The sequence below is a fragment of the Pleurodeles waltl genome, chromosome 6 (assembly GCF_031143425.1).
Source record: "Pleurodeles waltl isolate 20211129_DDA chromosome 6, aPleWal1.hap1.20221129, whole genome shotgun sequence".
NCBI classification, from domain to species: domain Eukaryota; kingdom Metazoa; phylum Chordata; class Amphibia; order Caudata; family Salamandridae; genus Pleurodeles; species Pleurodeles waltl.
In genome coordinates, this window is record NC_090445.1 from 1378685331 (window position 1) to 1378702532 (window position 17202).

General features: G+C 41.6%; 1 protein-coding gene across 1 annotated transcript in view; it reads left to right on the forward strand.

Annotated features, from left to right (window-relative positions):
- The window catches only part of SDHB (succinate dehydrogenase complex iron sulfur subunit B), a 95086-nt gene that overhangs the window by 32383 nt on the left and 45501 nt on the right, over positions 1-17202 (forward strand). The window contains exons 3-5 of the mRNA XM_069240689.1: positions 12536-12681; positions 13974-14059; positions 14406-14542. Coding sequence (XP_069096790.1) covers positions 12536-12681; positions 13974-14059; positions 14406-14542 — 369 coding nt within the window. The remainder of the gene's footprint in view (positions 1-12535; positions 12682-13973; positions 14060-14405; positions 14543-17202) is intronic.

The window sequence follows — 17202 nt, forward strand, 5'->3', positions numbered from 1 at the left end:
ATTTAGAAGTTGACAGATACCTAGAGGAAGTGCTGAATCCACAGTCAAACCCTCCAGCGGAGTTGCCTTCAAAAACAGATAGTATGGTAAAGGAAACACCACCTGTCAATTCTCCTCTGCTTTTAACACTTCCTCCAGAAATAGGTTTCGTTTTCATTACCACCCAACTCTAAATCAGCCTCTTGATCTGTCCACTACCAGAGCTAGCACAAGGTCCTTCCACTTCCCCAGGTCACCTTTGGAAGTCTGCAGAAATCAAAGTACTCACAAAGACTTAAATCCATTCAATTTCTTATGAAAATGTTAGTTTGCTAAAGCAGGTAGCTACCGACAGCAGGAGACATTGGTGCAAACAGGAGCCTTTAAGACCTGAGAGTGAGCAGGGCTTTGGGTAACTTAGAGTGGGCATGAACCCCAGGAAGCGGAGGATGAATTGCAGGCTAGGGGACCTAAGTGAATCAACACCCCTTAAGTAAATATTCACCTTCCCAATGAGAGTAAACAGGAGCTCTAAAGATCTGGTGGTGACTGTATGCCAAGCAGCAAGGGAACAGAGCGGAAAATAAGCTTTGTTCCTGGTGAACATGGTTTTCAGTGAACTGAGGGTATCCTGAAGCTTTTAGACATGAATGAGCAGGAGCTACTGAGCCTAATGGTAAACAGGGAGATCGAGTAGCCAGAAAATGAGCTGGACCAACGGCACCTGAGAGTGAGCTAGAGTCTCAGATCTGAGCCTGAGCAGGATCCTCAGTGTACCATGGGTCCTTTAGGTGAGCAAAAGCCTCCAGACTTGAGGATGAGTGTGACCAACTGGGGCTATTTTGGTCAAAAGCGATTGAGAATCTGTAAGGATAACCAGGAGTTTTAGGTCCTGACGGGGGATCCTGAGATCCGAGGGTGAGCAAGGGTGTAGTGATCTAAGAGCAGTCTGTTCGGGGACCTGATGATGAGAGCTTTATTTACCTGAAGGTATGTATCAGAAGACAAGGAATGACAGTGGTTCCAGTCTCGGATGGTGCTACTGCCTTTGAAATTTTAAAAAGACTAATTTCCACATGTTTCTCCCCGAAATAAGCCCCTAATGCTTACCACACATTGATTCATGAAAGGTTCTGATCTGCAAATGTGGGCCACTTTTTTGGTTGTACCCAAGCCAGTTTTTTGCCCCAGTCCGACCCTGTCCACAAGGTAGTGAGATGGAACAGTCAAGGTTCAGTTCAGGAGGTGGACAGGATTAGAAGATCAGATTCAATATGACACACTAAATAACATTCAAAAGCATCAGCATCCATTGACTGCTTCACTTCATAAAAGCAAGGGACTTTATTTTATGGGTAAGTGACTAGAACAATTACAAATAAGGGCTAGAACCTGAACCAGAAGGTGCTAGCATCTGCTGGAGACAGTACACAAGGCCACATCTTTTCATACATCCTTAGTGCTAGGTTCTATGTTTTTTGAACATTATTTAAATGGCCAACAATATCCTTTGGGACTTGTTTTGGGTCTACTATGCAATCTCTGGAGACACTTGAATCTCTGATTGCTAACAGTGTTTTTTCTCTTACTAAAGAATCCAAACTGCAGACAAATGGACTCTGGTCCCAAGTGTGAACTGTGGGAGCCATTGTGACAGCAAGACGTTAAATAAAATGTCATCACTAGAATATTTCATGCCCACAATAAAAAGTTACACTCCAAAAGTATAGTCGAAAGACCAATACCCAAAGCAAATACTGTCCCATTAAATAAACACATTAGGTGCTTTTCCTGCGTGATATCATATCCTTGTGACAGGTTGTCTGGTTTATGACTTCCCATTTTGGGGATACTGTCGCGTTAATTGGGGTCAGTGGAGCAATTAGGACCAAGCTGGTCCCTAAACATTTAGATGGGTACAGATTAAACTAGTGTGTCAGCTGCCACAACAGTGACCCAATGGAGCCTTAAACTTTTGGGCCTATATAACTTAGTATCGACAGGTCGCGGTCAAGATCTTTCAGTGGTTGTGCACCCATGTATTATGACCATTCACTCTGATTACTGCTTTTACCAGCACCCATTAGATTTGATTACAACTTCAACTGGGATACCTCTCTAACACTATGGGCTTAAAAAGTGTTTCAGAAGGTTCCCAGATCAAGATCACTTCATCCTAGCAGATGAACCATACCCCTTGCTGAGGGCTGGTAGATGGATCGACTCTGGGGGCTGAAGAAAGGGCATATAGACAACCTACAGAGAAGGGCCAGGACTTTGACATGTGAGTAAGGATATCCTGAAAAACCAGAATGGCTTCATGAGCCTGTGCCTTTTTTGCTTGATGACTGAAGTTTTGCAACTGAAAACTATTACAGCTTGTAGTTCAGGCAAGCTAAGTGGCTTGTCCCCATATGTGAAATGTATGTTCTTCCCCATGCGGTCTTCAGTCAGGGTTTTTGCTAGTGGACTTGATTACATGGAGTTGAGAAACGATGTATTTTCTTCTTTGACACTGTCTAATATCTTTTTGTAAAGTATATGCTATATGTTGGTGTTTATATTACTAAAATATTAATAGTGGTTGGGCTTAGGTTGGTATTGCTGGGGTAAGTAGGGGTCAGACTATTTGCCTTCCTGTGCTTGTACAATTGTAGTCTATATTGATTTTATTTGTAGGTGAAGGGATGAGCAGTTAATGTGTATTAGTGACACTTGCTTTCACCTTCATTTGTGTTCCACCAGGAGCTCACTGGGTCTTTAGGTGAATTTGTGAGATTGGAATTTGGTATGCTCCTGGCTCACCATCCTACCCTGATGCAGGCCTGGTCTGATTTCTTTTTTATGGTCTCTGCTAGCCAGCACTTGTGCTGTCTCATCACAATATATTGTTTTTAATCAGTAGGCTTACAGCCCCCACCCCATAACTTACCATTGGTAGGCTTCAGTGTCGTTCTCATTTCCTTTGTTTACGTTTGTCATGGCATGCGGGCTTCATGTCCTCTTCTTGTGCTTGGCCCTTCTCTAGTGCACGGACTAAGTACTTGTCTCCTTCCACTGCTCCCCTATTTGGAGATATGTTTTTTAATGGCCTTCAGGCGCTCCATAGAAGTATTTTTGTTTTCAGCCTATCTTCTCGATCCCTGTTGTTTCTTTTCACTTTTATCCCTTTGCCCATCTGTTAATCTCTACTCTGTCCTTCTATCACCACCCTTTGTGTTCAGTTTTTCCCAGTTTGTCTGCTTTGTTAGGTTGAGCATATTTTTACAGCCTCTTGTTGTTATGGCTTAAAGTGATTTTATTTGTTGGTGGCAGTGTCCTTAAAAATCCTTGCTCGCTAGTGGTCAGTTCTGCCTCTTAATCCCTCCTTTTTGTCTTTCAGAGCATGGACAAACTACTGTATAATTCCACTTTGTTTCTTTATCTGATAGCTACTTGCATTTTATTGCAGCATTTGTCACTTGCACCTCCTCCCATGTAACTGACATTTTTGAAAAAATATTATTAATTGTTATTTTCTACTCCCTCCTCGTTGTTACGTTATCAATGCCGCGCCCACTTCATGGCCGCCTTGCTTTATCTTCAATCGTGGACACCCTCCGCCCATGTTGCTGACTTTAAAAAAAATTATTAATAATTATTTTCTGCACACGCCCCATTGTTACGTTAACATCAGCGCCGCGTCAGTTTCATGTCTGCCGCGCTTCATCTTTAATGATGGCGGCAGGGCAACTTTATTTTGTTCTGTCATGCTCACTTTCCAGGCATTGCAAGATAAGTCTGCAAGGCTGATCAGGTGCATTCCTTCTGTGGTGCTTGTTACACTTTATCAGTAAGGTCGCTCAGCAGGTTTAGCGCTCCCTGTTGATATCTTTATACCAATAGCGATCCGCGTGTAAAATCTCAAGCAGGGCTGACAGAGTCCTGTATCCTTCTGAGGTTGATATATAAAGTATCATTGAATTGGGTTCTAATGAAACTTTTAATTTAAAGCACAGTTTCAAGCTAAGAACCAGGCTGTTGTCATTTATGTATAGATATAACAGAGGCAAATGAGTAATGCTTACAGATGTGCACATTGGTATCTGCAAAGCAGCAGACACTTTATAGGTCTGTGGGGACTACCCTAACCACGTGTTGGTGATGTGCATCCTGAAAATATAACTCCGTGTGACAGCTCAAGTAAATAACCCTCTGATAATGCAGTAATATTTTCTCAGCACACCTAACTCCAGTGTGCTGCTTGCTTCCTCTCCACAGCTTAAGGGTGCCTTGCAGCTAACTTTTTTGCCCGTGCAGGGACAAAGTAGCTGAGGAAATACTGGCTGTAACTTTTTGTTACAAGGAATAATTTTCTTCTTATATAGCGCCTACTATCCATGGAGAGACATTGATCAAAGGCGTGTGTAAATTTAAAAATGTTTTTTTTTTTTCTTCAAACTTACACAAAGGACTATGCAAAACTTTGTAACTTCCCTTCAAACAGTTTGCAAAATTGTAAGGTTTTTCACTTTGCGACATTTGTATAAAAATGGCAATTTTATGATAATATATTTTACACAAATCACTTATTAACGCAAAGAGCTGTTCTGGAAGTGGTGCAACCAATACATCCGCACAGCAGTTCCCTTCAGGAGCCCACAACATTCCTCTGTCCCATCAGCCAAACCTTGAGGCATTTTCTCTTTACCCAAAAGCCTCAAAACAAAAAGGCTTGAGCTAACAGTATACTTTTGCGACTGCAGCTAACACAACAAAACACCAACCAACCCAACAATGTAGGGTGACCAGGTGTCCTGGATTTGCTGGGACAGTCCTGGTTTTTCGCCAGGTGTCCCAGCAGATTTGGCTTCTGCCACTGTATTTGGAGGTGGTGACTGAAAAAGCGCTTTTTCAGGTGTTCTAAAGCTGTGCTAGTTAGCAGCTGTTAAAAGTAAGAAATTTAATTAACAGGTATTACGCTGGTTTAAAAAAATACATTTTATTTATTTTCATAGTGCCTCTTCTGTGTTCCTATGTCGATGAGAGCCTCATTCCACGCGGCTCTATTGATGTAAAATTGTAGTACTTCTGTTCTTGCAAAATGTCCCAGTTTTTGCTTCTCAAGATCTGCCATACAACTGCACACTACTTAGTAGGTTGATCTCTAAACTTATATTCGGGGCCACTGGAGTTATGTGGCAGGGTTGAGTAAATTATGCAGCATAAAAAGGAAAATTATGCGTTATTATGCATGACATTTTGTGACAGTATTACTTCAGTATTAGACATTTTTATGTTGCGCAAATAGAGGAAGAATGTAAATGGAAATTCTTGAGTTATCTGCAGGGCCACTGGAATTGTATGGCAGAAACCGACCAAAAATGTTCATTAGGTATTACCAACTTCAATAGCTCTAACTCTCGCATATACAAGACCTATTGCATTGCAAATGCTTATTTCTTATTATGTGTATTGCTGCATACTCAGCTCTGATCCTGGGTCTCGGGATTCCAGATGGTTATCATTATCAACTCTGCAATTCAGATTCACCACACACACCAACACACTGCAGAAATGGCTCTGTGCATCCCCCCCCTAAAACCCCAGACCCTGCCGGACATTTTTTGTTGTTTTTTTTTAAGGTCGTGCGTGCAACTGCTTTGACCATGTCACACCCATCACTTTCATTTGTTCTTGGACTTGTCTTTCAAAAATCACTTAATTTAATTCATAAATGCTTTACATTTATCCTGTTTTCAGTCTGTTTTTTGTCACGCCTTGCAGACCTCCCCTGTTACATGGAATATTGCACACGTGCCAATATACTCAGCAATTTTTTAATCTTGCCCCTTCGTTCTTCATGGCGGCCATGGCACTCACAGCGTGAACTCGATCAGCGGTATTGGAGCGCTGGTCACATTGTTCACAGTTATCTAGTCAGTCATTCCTTAAGGCTTTCCCCTTGTCGCGTAGGTTCTCATTATGCTAATGACTCGACTGGATTTGGGAGATAGTATCACATGGATTGTGGTTACTAAGTATGATTCCACACCACGTGACACCTGTAGACCTAATCGAGTTCTCCAGCTAACTAGCAGCGCCTCATCTCTGGCCGAGATGATTGTGGCAACCGGGCGCATGACCAGAAAGACTCCTCAGTGGAATCGTAGTTGATCAGATCCCATCCCTTTCTCTCAGTTACCAAAAGGTCTCATACAGGCAAAGGCAATAGAGGAAGAATATAGTTCAATAAGGATTTATTGAAATAACTGCATCTTAGATAAAAAGGCATGTATTGCAAAAACAATAACTAGGATATACACAATAAAAACAAGCAGGTGACTAACCGAGTAAAACACAAGAACGTGCCTACCATACTGTCACTAGTTGTGATATATATTTCTCCTACCTATACTATATTTGAGCACAACGTAATAATCCTAATCTGCCCTTCAGGTTCACCCCCCATCGCTGGAGGAAGAAGCCTGTAGTCTAGATAGAAACATCCCAATGTGGATCAGGGGGTCCGGCCGTCTAAACAGGTAGCTGCAGCAAAGCAATCCGCATACAGTTGTGGTCATATGGCTGGAATCTCCCAATAATATGCCTAGGACAAAGGGGTATTTTATAAAAAAACAGCTGACATTCTAAGAAATAGTCCCCACGGATGAGTGTGTGTTTTCTGTGAATACTGGAGATGCAGCTTACCAAGTTTGTCGGCAACCCTATCTGACTGTAGCCTTGGAGAAAGCATAAAGTGAAATAAATGTCCTGCTAAGAACGTGATGCTTTCCTAGGTGAAAGTACAATGAGATCAAATAAAACAGCACCGCAAATATGACTCCTGCTAGAAAAATAAAGCAACACTGAATAAAATGTAACTGGTTTAAAAGTGCACAACTGCAGGCCTAGTAGGCTAAAACAACGTGTCTAAAACATGGCTACAACAGCTATACAACACCATTAAAACACTTGAAATGGGTAAATGCTTAACGTAAAACAGAAATCATCAAAATGAAAGGGGCTCACCTGGCACTGCGGGAGAGCTGTTACTACAATATTCACTGCACTGAGAAACTTGCCTCATAATGCTTTTTAGGGCATTACTTTTGTAAAACATTTTTGCTCATAACTCAGCCTGTGGTGGTCCTGGGACAATGGGACCACCACCAGAACCTCCACGACAATGTGCTTTTTCTGCCCGTATCATATTTGGATCCACACACTAGGTTAGTGGGGACCCCAAAATAATATCCCCTCCGACTATTCAGTGTCTGTTTAAGCTCTCTCGTGGCTGGAACTTTTGTTTTACAGCTGGTAATAGCTTGTGTTTTTAAGGGTGTTAATTGTAATATCATTGCTATAGCCCTGTTGCTTCTGAAAATATGTAATGCACTATGCCCTCTAGTGGCTAAATATGATTACCCTGCATTATTTGACATTTTCTTTTTGTGTGGTAATGCCATCTAGGCACTAACTATATAGTTACATGACCACATTTCTTACAAGTGCTATTTGCAGTATGGTGTCCCATAGGTGGTGTTCTAAGCATTACGGTCATATCGACATATTAAAATATTTGTAGCACGGAAACTTGTTCCATAATGCTTTGCAGGGCTTTACTTTTACAAAACATTTTTGCTCATATCTCATCCTGTGGTGGTCCTAGGACAATGGGACCTCCTTTAAAACATTGACCACAATGTGCTCTTTCTATCTACATCTGGGTCTCCACACTGTTATTGGGACCTCCAAAATAGTAACCTCTACCACCATTCATTATTTACGCTCTCTCATGGCAGGAACTTTTGTTTCACAGCTTCAAGAAGTTAACTTTTATGGGCCTTGTTTGTAATATCATTGCAATAGTTCTGCTAGCCTTGAAGATGTGTAATGCACAATGCGCTTTAGGGGCTAAATTAATAGTTACAATGCATTACTTTTCCCCCACTCTTTTTTTTTCCATGGGTTATGCTCTCTAAGGGTGACTTTATGGTTGCATGACCATGTTTCTCCCAAATGCTATTTTTATTGTGGTGTCCTCCAGGGGCTGTTCTGAGCATTGTAGTCAACACACTATAATATTTGTGGCACGAAAACTCGCCCCATAATGCTTTGCAGGGCATCACTTCTACAAATCATTTGTGGTCATAACTAAGCCTAGGACAGTGGGGCCACCTTCAAAACACTTTCGGTCTACATCATCTCTGTGTTCCCACACTAGGTTAGTGGGAACCCAAAAAAAATAACCCCTCCCACCATTCAGTGTCTTTTAAGCTTTCTCATGGCTAGAACTTTTGTTTTACAGCTGGGAGAAGTTTTGTTTTTAAAGGCCTTGTTTGTAATATAATTGCAGTAGGCCTGCTAGCCCTAAAAATACCCACTAGGGGTTAAGTATATGGTTACACTGCATTACTTTCTCAAGTTTTTTTTTATGGTGTTATCCCCTCCAGGGGCTAACAGTATAGTTCATGACCATGGTTCTTACAAATGATGTGTTTGTTGTGGTGCCCTCTATGGGCTGTTATGAGCATTAGTCTCATACCAAAGGTTTATTTCTGATAAAGGTGTATATAATAATTGTATATGTTTAATTAATAATCTCGCCTTATTACAATTCTGACCATAATTCAGGCCAACTTAACCTCATTATACTATGAATGCTTGAACGTTCTTGGTGTGTTTGGGTGACCTTTCTAGTTCATTTCTCCTCTTTTGCTGGGGTATTGTTAGCCATCCAGCAACTCTGATGGTGGGGTGGTGAAAGTGGTATTCTATTGGAATTAGCATGGCAGATTTAAATTAGGATGCTAAATGGCAACATTTTCATTTTTGTGCTGCAGACAGAGGAAGAAGGTAAATGGAAGTGCTTTAGTTATATGCGGTGCCACTGGAATTATAGGGCGGGAAAATACCAAATTAAGAGGCAGGGTTGACCAATTTATGTGGCAAGAAGAGTCCAGTTGTGAATTTACAATGGCAATAGCTCTAACTTTAACGTGAGAACTATTGCATTGCAAATGCTTGTTAACTTTTAGCCAATTGTGTTGACATTTCTTAACTTTAGTTTTTCTAAAGACTGTCATGCTCAGGAGCAACCGTTTCTATTTAGGTCTTATTTATGTGAAGAGATCGGGAATTTTTTCAGTATATGTTTCTGTTAAACTTCCTGTTCTGAAGTTAGAGTGGTACACCCATCGCGTTGTGAACACAGCCTCTAAAGCAGTGACCTCTGTTGCTTGCTACATCCTAGGACAATTTGTGATTCATTTTTCACTACATCACGAACTCCAGCTTTATTTAACCAAACCACGATTTTTTTTTTTCAAGGGCAACTTGGTATCTCGGCTTATAACAGGCCACTGGAAATTTGAGTTGTTCAGACAAAATTATAACACTGCTGGTTACATCAGCAAATTCTGGTTTCTGCAACAGGCCTTGAGGATGTGGTTGGTTCATCAGCTGTCCATGTCTGAGCACATCTGGACATGGGATCCTCACCAGAAACATGCTCTAAAGGCGTGCACTTCACGCTGTGGCAGCTTCACTCCATCCTGGAGGGAAGGCTGGCTGCTAATTAGACAGTGTGTTTACATTGTGAGCCTGTTTGGTTTACCGTTACACACCATTTAGGCAGGGCTCAATATATCCACTCCCCCACTCCCATTGGCTTGGCGAGTTTTATTTAATCTGGTCGAGCTATTTTTAATACTTACTTGACCTTTCTGGCCAGTTGTTCTGTTCAGTTGAAAAGTGGAGGGGCAATACAAGACCATTTTCTCAGTGTTCAGACAGAGGTCAAAAGTCCGTTTTTCTTACAATTAATTTTCCTTCTGACTGCAGAGTTCCAGGACTTTGTAAGGTGAACTGTGTGCCCTGCTGCTTAGAATGTAAAATAAAAGGATATAGGGTGTCAGATTTTTCCTAACACACAACATTTAAATGATTAAGTTAACTGTGCAAACATTTCAAAATATATTTCATTAGTTGTGAAAGCTCTTTTTTATATTTCTGTGTGATGGAAAAAAAATATTTTTATAGGATGCAGGGGTGTGGAATTTATTAAAATATCTACTTGTCCAGGGGACAGGTTGCTTCTCAAATCTACTTGTCCTGTAAAAAGATCTACTTGTCCCTTTGGTGCCATGTAGTGTGGCGACAAATTATGGCAGCAATTAATAGCCTCTCTGATTATGCCAGGGCTACTACCATAGTAGGGCTTGAATACTTGGAGTTTCAATCCCTACTGTAGCAAATTCCTTATTTTGCCACCTTTCTGCAGATCTGCATACTGGGGCTGGAGGAAGCAGTAAGCAATAGTTCCAGGGCTGGAATGCCTTTGAGTCTGCAAACCTACTAACCTGCATGTTTTAAAGATTTTTACCAGCTTCTCTCTAATATTTTCCCATAATAAGAAAGGTTGGACATTTACTCCTGACAATGGCAGAATTAGAACTTCTTCCAGGGTTGGGAAGAGAGTGGCTGGAGGGAAAATGAACTTGCAAATGCTCAATAGATTTTCACATGAGCAAATCTACACATCGTATTTACCCACGCTAAAATACAGTTCACAAATATTTTATAGGGGTACGACATATACCATGGGTGCACTTTTGTGACTTTCTTTAAGAATTTGGGGCCACAAGTAGGTAGGTTCAGTTTTGTGACCTGCAAATTGCGAGTCGCAAATCCGAATGTAGGATGGTGTCCTTGACACCATCTGTGATTCGCAAGGGCTTCGCAAATGTCCACATCATGAATAATCATGAGGTGGGTCGCAATTTGCGACCCCCTCACGAATGGTGGCCTGCTGGAGACAGCAGACCACCATGTCTGTGACTGCTTTTCAATAAAGCAGTTTTTTTTGTTTTTTTTTGTAATGCAGCCCGTTTTCCTTAAAGGAAAACGAGATGCATAACAAAAACGAAAAATGAAACGTTTTCGTTTCATTTTTTCAGAGCAGGCAGTGGTTTCCATTAGAAATATTTTTGGGAAATACTAGCATGCATCAACACATTTTACTAAATGACACTTCATTTGCTTATAATCAGAGAGCATTCTGGGAGCATTATACTTAGCCTCTTAGCCTAAACTTTTCAAACATGTGTGTACACGTTTTTGTTTTTTTTGTACTGGAACCAACGTCAGTAGTGAAGTGTGACCTTAAAACATTTATTTACAGCACGCACCCTAATAATGTAGGCTTTCAAATAATGAACCATAAATACAAGTTCGAACAGCATTATCTTTTGGAAACACATTACCTCAACTGCAGAGAGTTCAACTCTCTGTAAACAGGCAGCCAAAGGGTTTGTGCTGCAGGGGGTTGGGCCTACTTGTCCCAAGGACAAAGTAAACATAAAAACTTGTTGCCCTTGACCCCAAACAAGATGTCCCGGGCGATAGGAATTCCACATCCCTGAGGATGAAAACAAATCAGAATACTTTGTGTTGTTGTGCAAAGGATATGTTTTCTGAAACCCAATTTTTAAAGATTAATACACTACATACAAGTTTGTGGTGTTTTTTTTTTGGGAAAGTTACTGTGTTTAGATGACAATGTGTTACCACATCATGGTTTAGTAATATATTTATTAAAATTGAGTGTTTAAACAAACTGAGAAACACTCCTGCCCTGATGGCAATGTTGTTAGTAAACTAAAAGAAGTCCTAGGTTAAGTGGGCTACATGTCATGGGTATGTGGGCTAGATTCTTTTGATACATGCAGCAAACTTTAGTCTACTTAAACAAAAGAGGTTTTTTTTGTACTGCAGAAATGCTGATCTCAAATATTTAAAGGTGCAATCATATGAGAGAATGAAGAAAAAGGCCAGACTTTAAACTATTTTCCTAGGATCACACAATTTCAGACCCGTTTATAGGTCAGACATTACAGTTGGGTCGAGTAGATTATTTAAGTTACTCGACCTGCAGGTCTAGCAACATTTTTATGATTTTTTTGAGCCTCGATTTAGGTTAGGCTCTCCTCAATCCTTACCTTGATTACACCACATAATGCACCTGTATCTGCTGTCTATACATTTCTTGCACTGTGTTTAGGAACTCTTTTCTTTATTTGCTTCATCCCCTTACACCACCATGCTCCTGTTACCTCTTTCCCTCATCCGCCACAGGAAAAAAAGCTCTGACACAGCCAGGGCTGTCCATGATGTAGTGCCTTATTTCTAACTTCACTTTCAGCCATGCTGCTGTACAGCATGGCTTAAAGACATCGACAAAGCCAAGAGCTCTCACGCAGGTGAAACTTATTGTTTTTCCAATACTTTTTTATTTTTTTATTTTTAAAGGTGTGTTATGTCGCTGGGATATGGGAATTGGTGTGGTCAGAGGGTGGGTGATGTATCTGTTTGCAATTTGTGTAGAGCTTAGTAACCTTTAGTATGGGCAGGAGACAGGACAGAAATATTATGTATGGCTAAGGAAGCACTCCCACCCTATTCTGACTGAGACACAAGCGGTAGATTACTGCAAAATAAAGTTACTTGTCAAGAACTGTTGGATGTCACAGGCCCTGAAGAAAATGCCTCTTAGCATTGTTTTGTATTGTCATAGGCTTGCCGTGGAGCACAAACTGCTGCCGCCCCTTCCCCAGACACCCAGAGCACTCAGCGCATTAAGAAGTTTGCAGTATACAGATGGGACCCGGACAAGCCTGGTGATAAACCTCGCATGCAGACCTTTGAGGTGGACTTGAACACGTGAGTGAGAGGCAGAAGGTGGGATAGAAGTAGCAAGGATCAGAGACCTCTTGTCAGAAACATATGCCCACTGCACTTGTCCATAACCTATGGGGCTGCATCACGAGCTATAGATCCACTTCTTCATCATGGACATTTGATTTCTGTGCATTGAATCATAATACTAATGTTTTGAAACTGATTGGAGTGTTGGTTACATTGTTAATATGGTTAAAACTGCATTAAAATAGCTGGTGATGTTAGACCTTTTATTAATAAAAGAAAGGTTTGTCTTTAGATGTTTTCTTATACCTTCAGATTTATTTTCACCCCTAATACCCATTTATTTTCCACTACTGAGATGTTTTCCAGTAAAGAGCTAATTGTACAAAGTAGTCCTATCGTAGTATTAGCAGTGGGTACATTATGTAGATAGAGTTGTGGAACAAACACAACATTACTGGTGCCCCTGAACCAAAAGCTCTACAGCATTCTCTCACGTTTCCAGGGATGGAACCTTCACACATTTCTGCTAATCTACAGCTAACCTTGCACGCAAAATACTCTACATTTCCAGTACCATATGCTACACACAGCTCTGCCAAAGCACTGAAACTGACTTTCAGCACCCATTTTTGATTAATATACAATTGTGTAAAGGTTTGACGTGTCACTTTGGGACTGCAAACAGGAATACAACATTCAACTATGGTTGGTTGAAGGCAGAGGGGGTTGGAGAGTCCATTTGGATTTATCATAAGGACCTTATTCTTTCCTCCTTCAATCACCTCCCAGGAAGAAGGCCATGCTAGTTGTGTGGACCACAGAAGAGTTTGATTTTGCTGTCAGCTTTGTGTTGAAGGCTAACTTAACTTTACACTTGCATGCCCTGAACTCCTTTGGTTCTTCTGACATGTTTCGGTCTTTGAATTAGTGTTCTTTGTGAATCTTGGGTATTACATCAGTGGTGCATCCTAAATAAGACATAAATAGAAACGGTCGCTCCTGTGCATGACAGTCAAGAGAAATTCTATGTTTTCCTCACTTCTCCTTCTCACTAACCGAATATTTGAAGTCTTCTGATGTATTCTGAGAGCAACTTGCTTATGTATATAGCTTTCAGACTTCTATGTAGCAGCATTGTAGCACAACCAGTAGCAACTGCTCCTTTTGCCTAATCCTGTTACCCATGTTCTCAATCTGAGTAAGAGGAAAGACTCTGAACTGCTTTACACAAAAAGGTCCCCGCAGCAAATCTTTCTTCATTGTGCAACTGTTTCATCGTTATGATGATGGGCTGTTTCCCTTTGTAGATGTGGCCCAATGGTACTTGACGCTCTCATCAAAATAAAAAATGAGATGGATTCTACCCTCACTTTCCGCAGATCCTGCAGAGAAGGTAAGAAGCTTCCTATTCTATTTTCTGTCTCAGTCTGTGAAAGGTCTTAATTGAACTGCACTTTTTTAATGGTTCCAGGACTGCCTGCCATGTACAAGGCTGCCTTTTTGATCTGGTTAGAGACGAGTGTGTGTGTGGGCTCCCGGGTGGAGTTGAGCTCCGTGTGGATGGTGGGGGTGGCCTGCAAGGTTGCATGTAGGTTTACAGTGGGGGGTAACCTTGAGCTCTCCCTGGGGGTATGGGCCTCAAACACTGTAGGGACTGGCAACGAGTTCTGTGTAATTGACTTCACTTTTGTATGTTGTATAAATTCTGTGTTATTCTTTGTTTACTTTTTTTCTTGCAGGGATTTGTGGCTCTTGTGCTATGAACATCAATGGGGGTAATACGCTGGCCTGCACAGTGAAAATTGACACTAATCTCTCTAAGGTGGCCAAGATCTACCCGCTGCCACACATGTATGTCGTGAAAGACCTTGTGCCTGTAAGTAAAGTTGATTCCCCCAGCAAACCCCTTTCCTTCTATCGGTCTGTTTGGGAATCAAGACTGGTTCACTGGAGGTGTGGTCTGTTTCGTTACTGGCCCAAAAAAAAAGTCAAGGTGGATTTGCAGGACTATTGTGAGCCATTCACAAAGAAAGAATAGGATATCTCCCACGACCCGTATGGAGAAGTTTCAGAGCTACTGTCCTCACCAGATTAGAAGTCCTTATCCACCTACTAGTCTTACCAAATGCTTCCAGCATAGTTCATGTCTATCATCCAAAACTTGCCACATCTCCAGAATAAACTTTCTAGTATACTAAAGTGCAAAGTCAGAAAGCCTTGGTTGAGGAACTGTTTGAGGGCTTCCTTGATTTGAAATCTGTGACTGGTAGTTTATTGGTAAAGGTATCGTGTCTTTTCTTTTTGCTGAGAATGTGGCAACGCCACCTCCTCTGCTCAGTAACTTGTCCATAACCCATTTCTCTTTCCCTCTTTGAGTGTAGGATTGAAGAGGTAGACTATTGCTAAATCTTGTAATCTTTGTAAATGGTTCCTTATTTGCAAGGTACCAACGTACTTGGAACAACAATGACATCAGTGTAAGACTGCAAAGAGTGAAACCTGCTACGGACTATACATAATGAATTATTCAGTGGAGATGTACAGGAAAGAAAGTAGCAATCCCTATAGAGCTCAGCTATAGCACTGTAGTCCTCCTTATGTTCCTAAAGTCTAAAATTGCTAAATTACACAACTCCGTCATCAACACCCAATAAGTTTCTCTCTTCCCTCCCATTGCGGCCCTTCCATTACAATCTGTTTTACCTCATTCAAAGCTTTGGAAACTTCTAAAGTTCTAGGAACGGACTGCAAGATAAATGCATGCACCTCCCTACCATTGTTCAGTTGTATGCTGTAAACAGTTGTTCCCATGAGACGTTCCTAGCCCTCCGAACATGCCTTTATCACCCCTTTCTAAAAATAATCTGCTCAATGTTGATTTGCCAACATGTCTCCTGCCTCCCTTTTTCCAGCAACATCATTGGAAGGGGGTGTATTTGGAACTAAAGCGCCGTCCTCGTAACCATGTGACTTGATTCCAACCTGAAAGGTGTATCGAAACGGCACTAACCTTCAGTAGAGAAATGCTGCTTTTCTCAGTGGGTGATGACGAAAGATCAGCGTGTATTATCCTTGGCCCATCTGCTGAGTGTGATACTAACTGTAGAATACTGTTGCCAGGGCTGAGTCGACCCTGGGTTGGGGATTCCAAGACCCTCTCTACATTAGATCCATCATTACCCAGCAGCAGCAAGCAAAAAAACTCTGATCGGGTCTTCAAGGCATCCACAGGTTCTGCATCTTATTACAATTTGACATCTACAGAGACCTTTAGGTGAACTTCTAAGTCAGTGGTTCCCAAACTGTGCGCCGCGGCTCCTTGGTGCGCCGTCAAAATTAGCCAGGGGCGCCGCACACAGTCTGGAAACCACTCGGATGTGCTTTTAATCGGTAGCTTTTCACCGTGGTTTTGGAAACAAAACCCCCTGCATTAATTACTGTGACCAGCGGAGGGCGCCAGAGTACCATTAATAATATCCCTATGACAAAAGAAAAGAAATAGTTTAAAATAAATGGTTTTCAGGAACCTGAACGAGAGAATAAAGAAGTCAAACTGTAAATAGTGTAGGTACAGGCTGGGATTACGTTCCCCCACCCGCCAAAAAAAAGTAACATAATGGGGAGCCGTGGCCAACTCGGCCAATAGGTCAAAGGAGCCGGGGATCGAAAAAGTTTGGGAACCACTGTTCTAAGTGTACACTGATGACGTACAGAACCTCTTCTTGGATACCTCTAATGCAGCCAAGGTTACCGTATGCTGGCGTATGTCTTCCACTGGATGAAGAAGAGTTTCCATCATATGAACAGAGCCAAAACAGAGTTTCCAGTAATTTAAGATTCTGAGCCCCACTCAGTGCTGTTTGACAGCCCCTCTTATCTCCCCCCACTCCACCCCCCCAATTTCCTGATAACCATACTTGAGCCTCCCCGATGTAGCGAATACTCTTCAATGCCAAGCTCTGTTGTTAACACAGTGGCAAACATGTGAATCTGAAGTTTCTGCTACCTCGAAAAATCGTCCAACTTCTGCATAGCAACCACTGAAATTCGCTGATTATATTCAGTATCATGAAATGTCTTCGCTTTTATAGTACCTATTGTGGTCTACCCTAGAAACCCATCACCAAGCGGCAAAGCCTTCAGACTGTGACAAACTCCCTGAGCGGGGCCATATAAAATCCACCCATCAAGCTGTTGGCTACCATTCGAAGCTAGGATTACATTTAGTCTTAGCCACTGAACATAAAGAACACTGGGACAAAGGCCCAAAATACTTAACTTGAAATTTGCACCACTCTATGCTCCAACCAGAACCCTCCCCTTTCAGGAGTACGTTTCTTCCGGCATAGACTGTCGAGTACTTTAAAACAAATTTGAGAGCTGAACCTTCTCACAAGACGTTTATAGGAAACAGTTGACAGCTGAATAGTTGAGACTGACTTTCAACTAAACTCCGCACTGCGCAGGTGTTGTGTTTTAAAGAAAGGCTCTTTCAGAGAAATCCAGTTAAGAACCGGAGTCAGGATCGAAGAATAT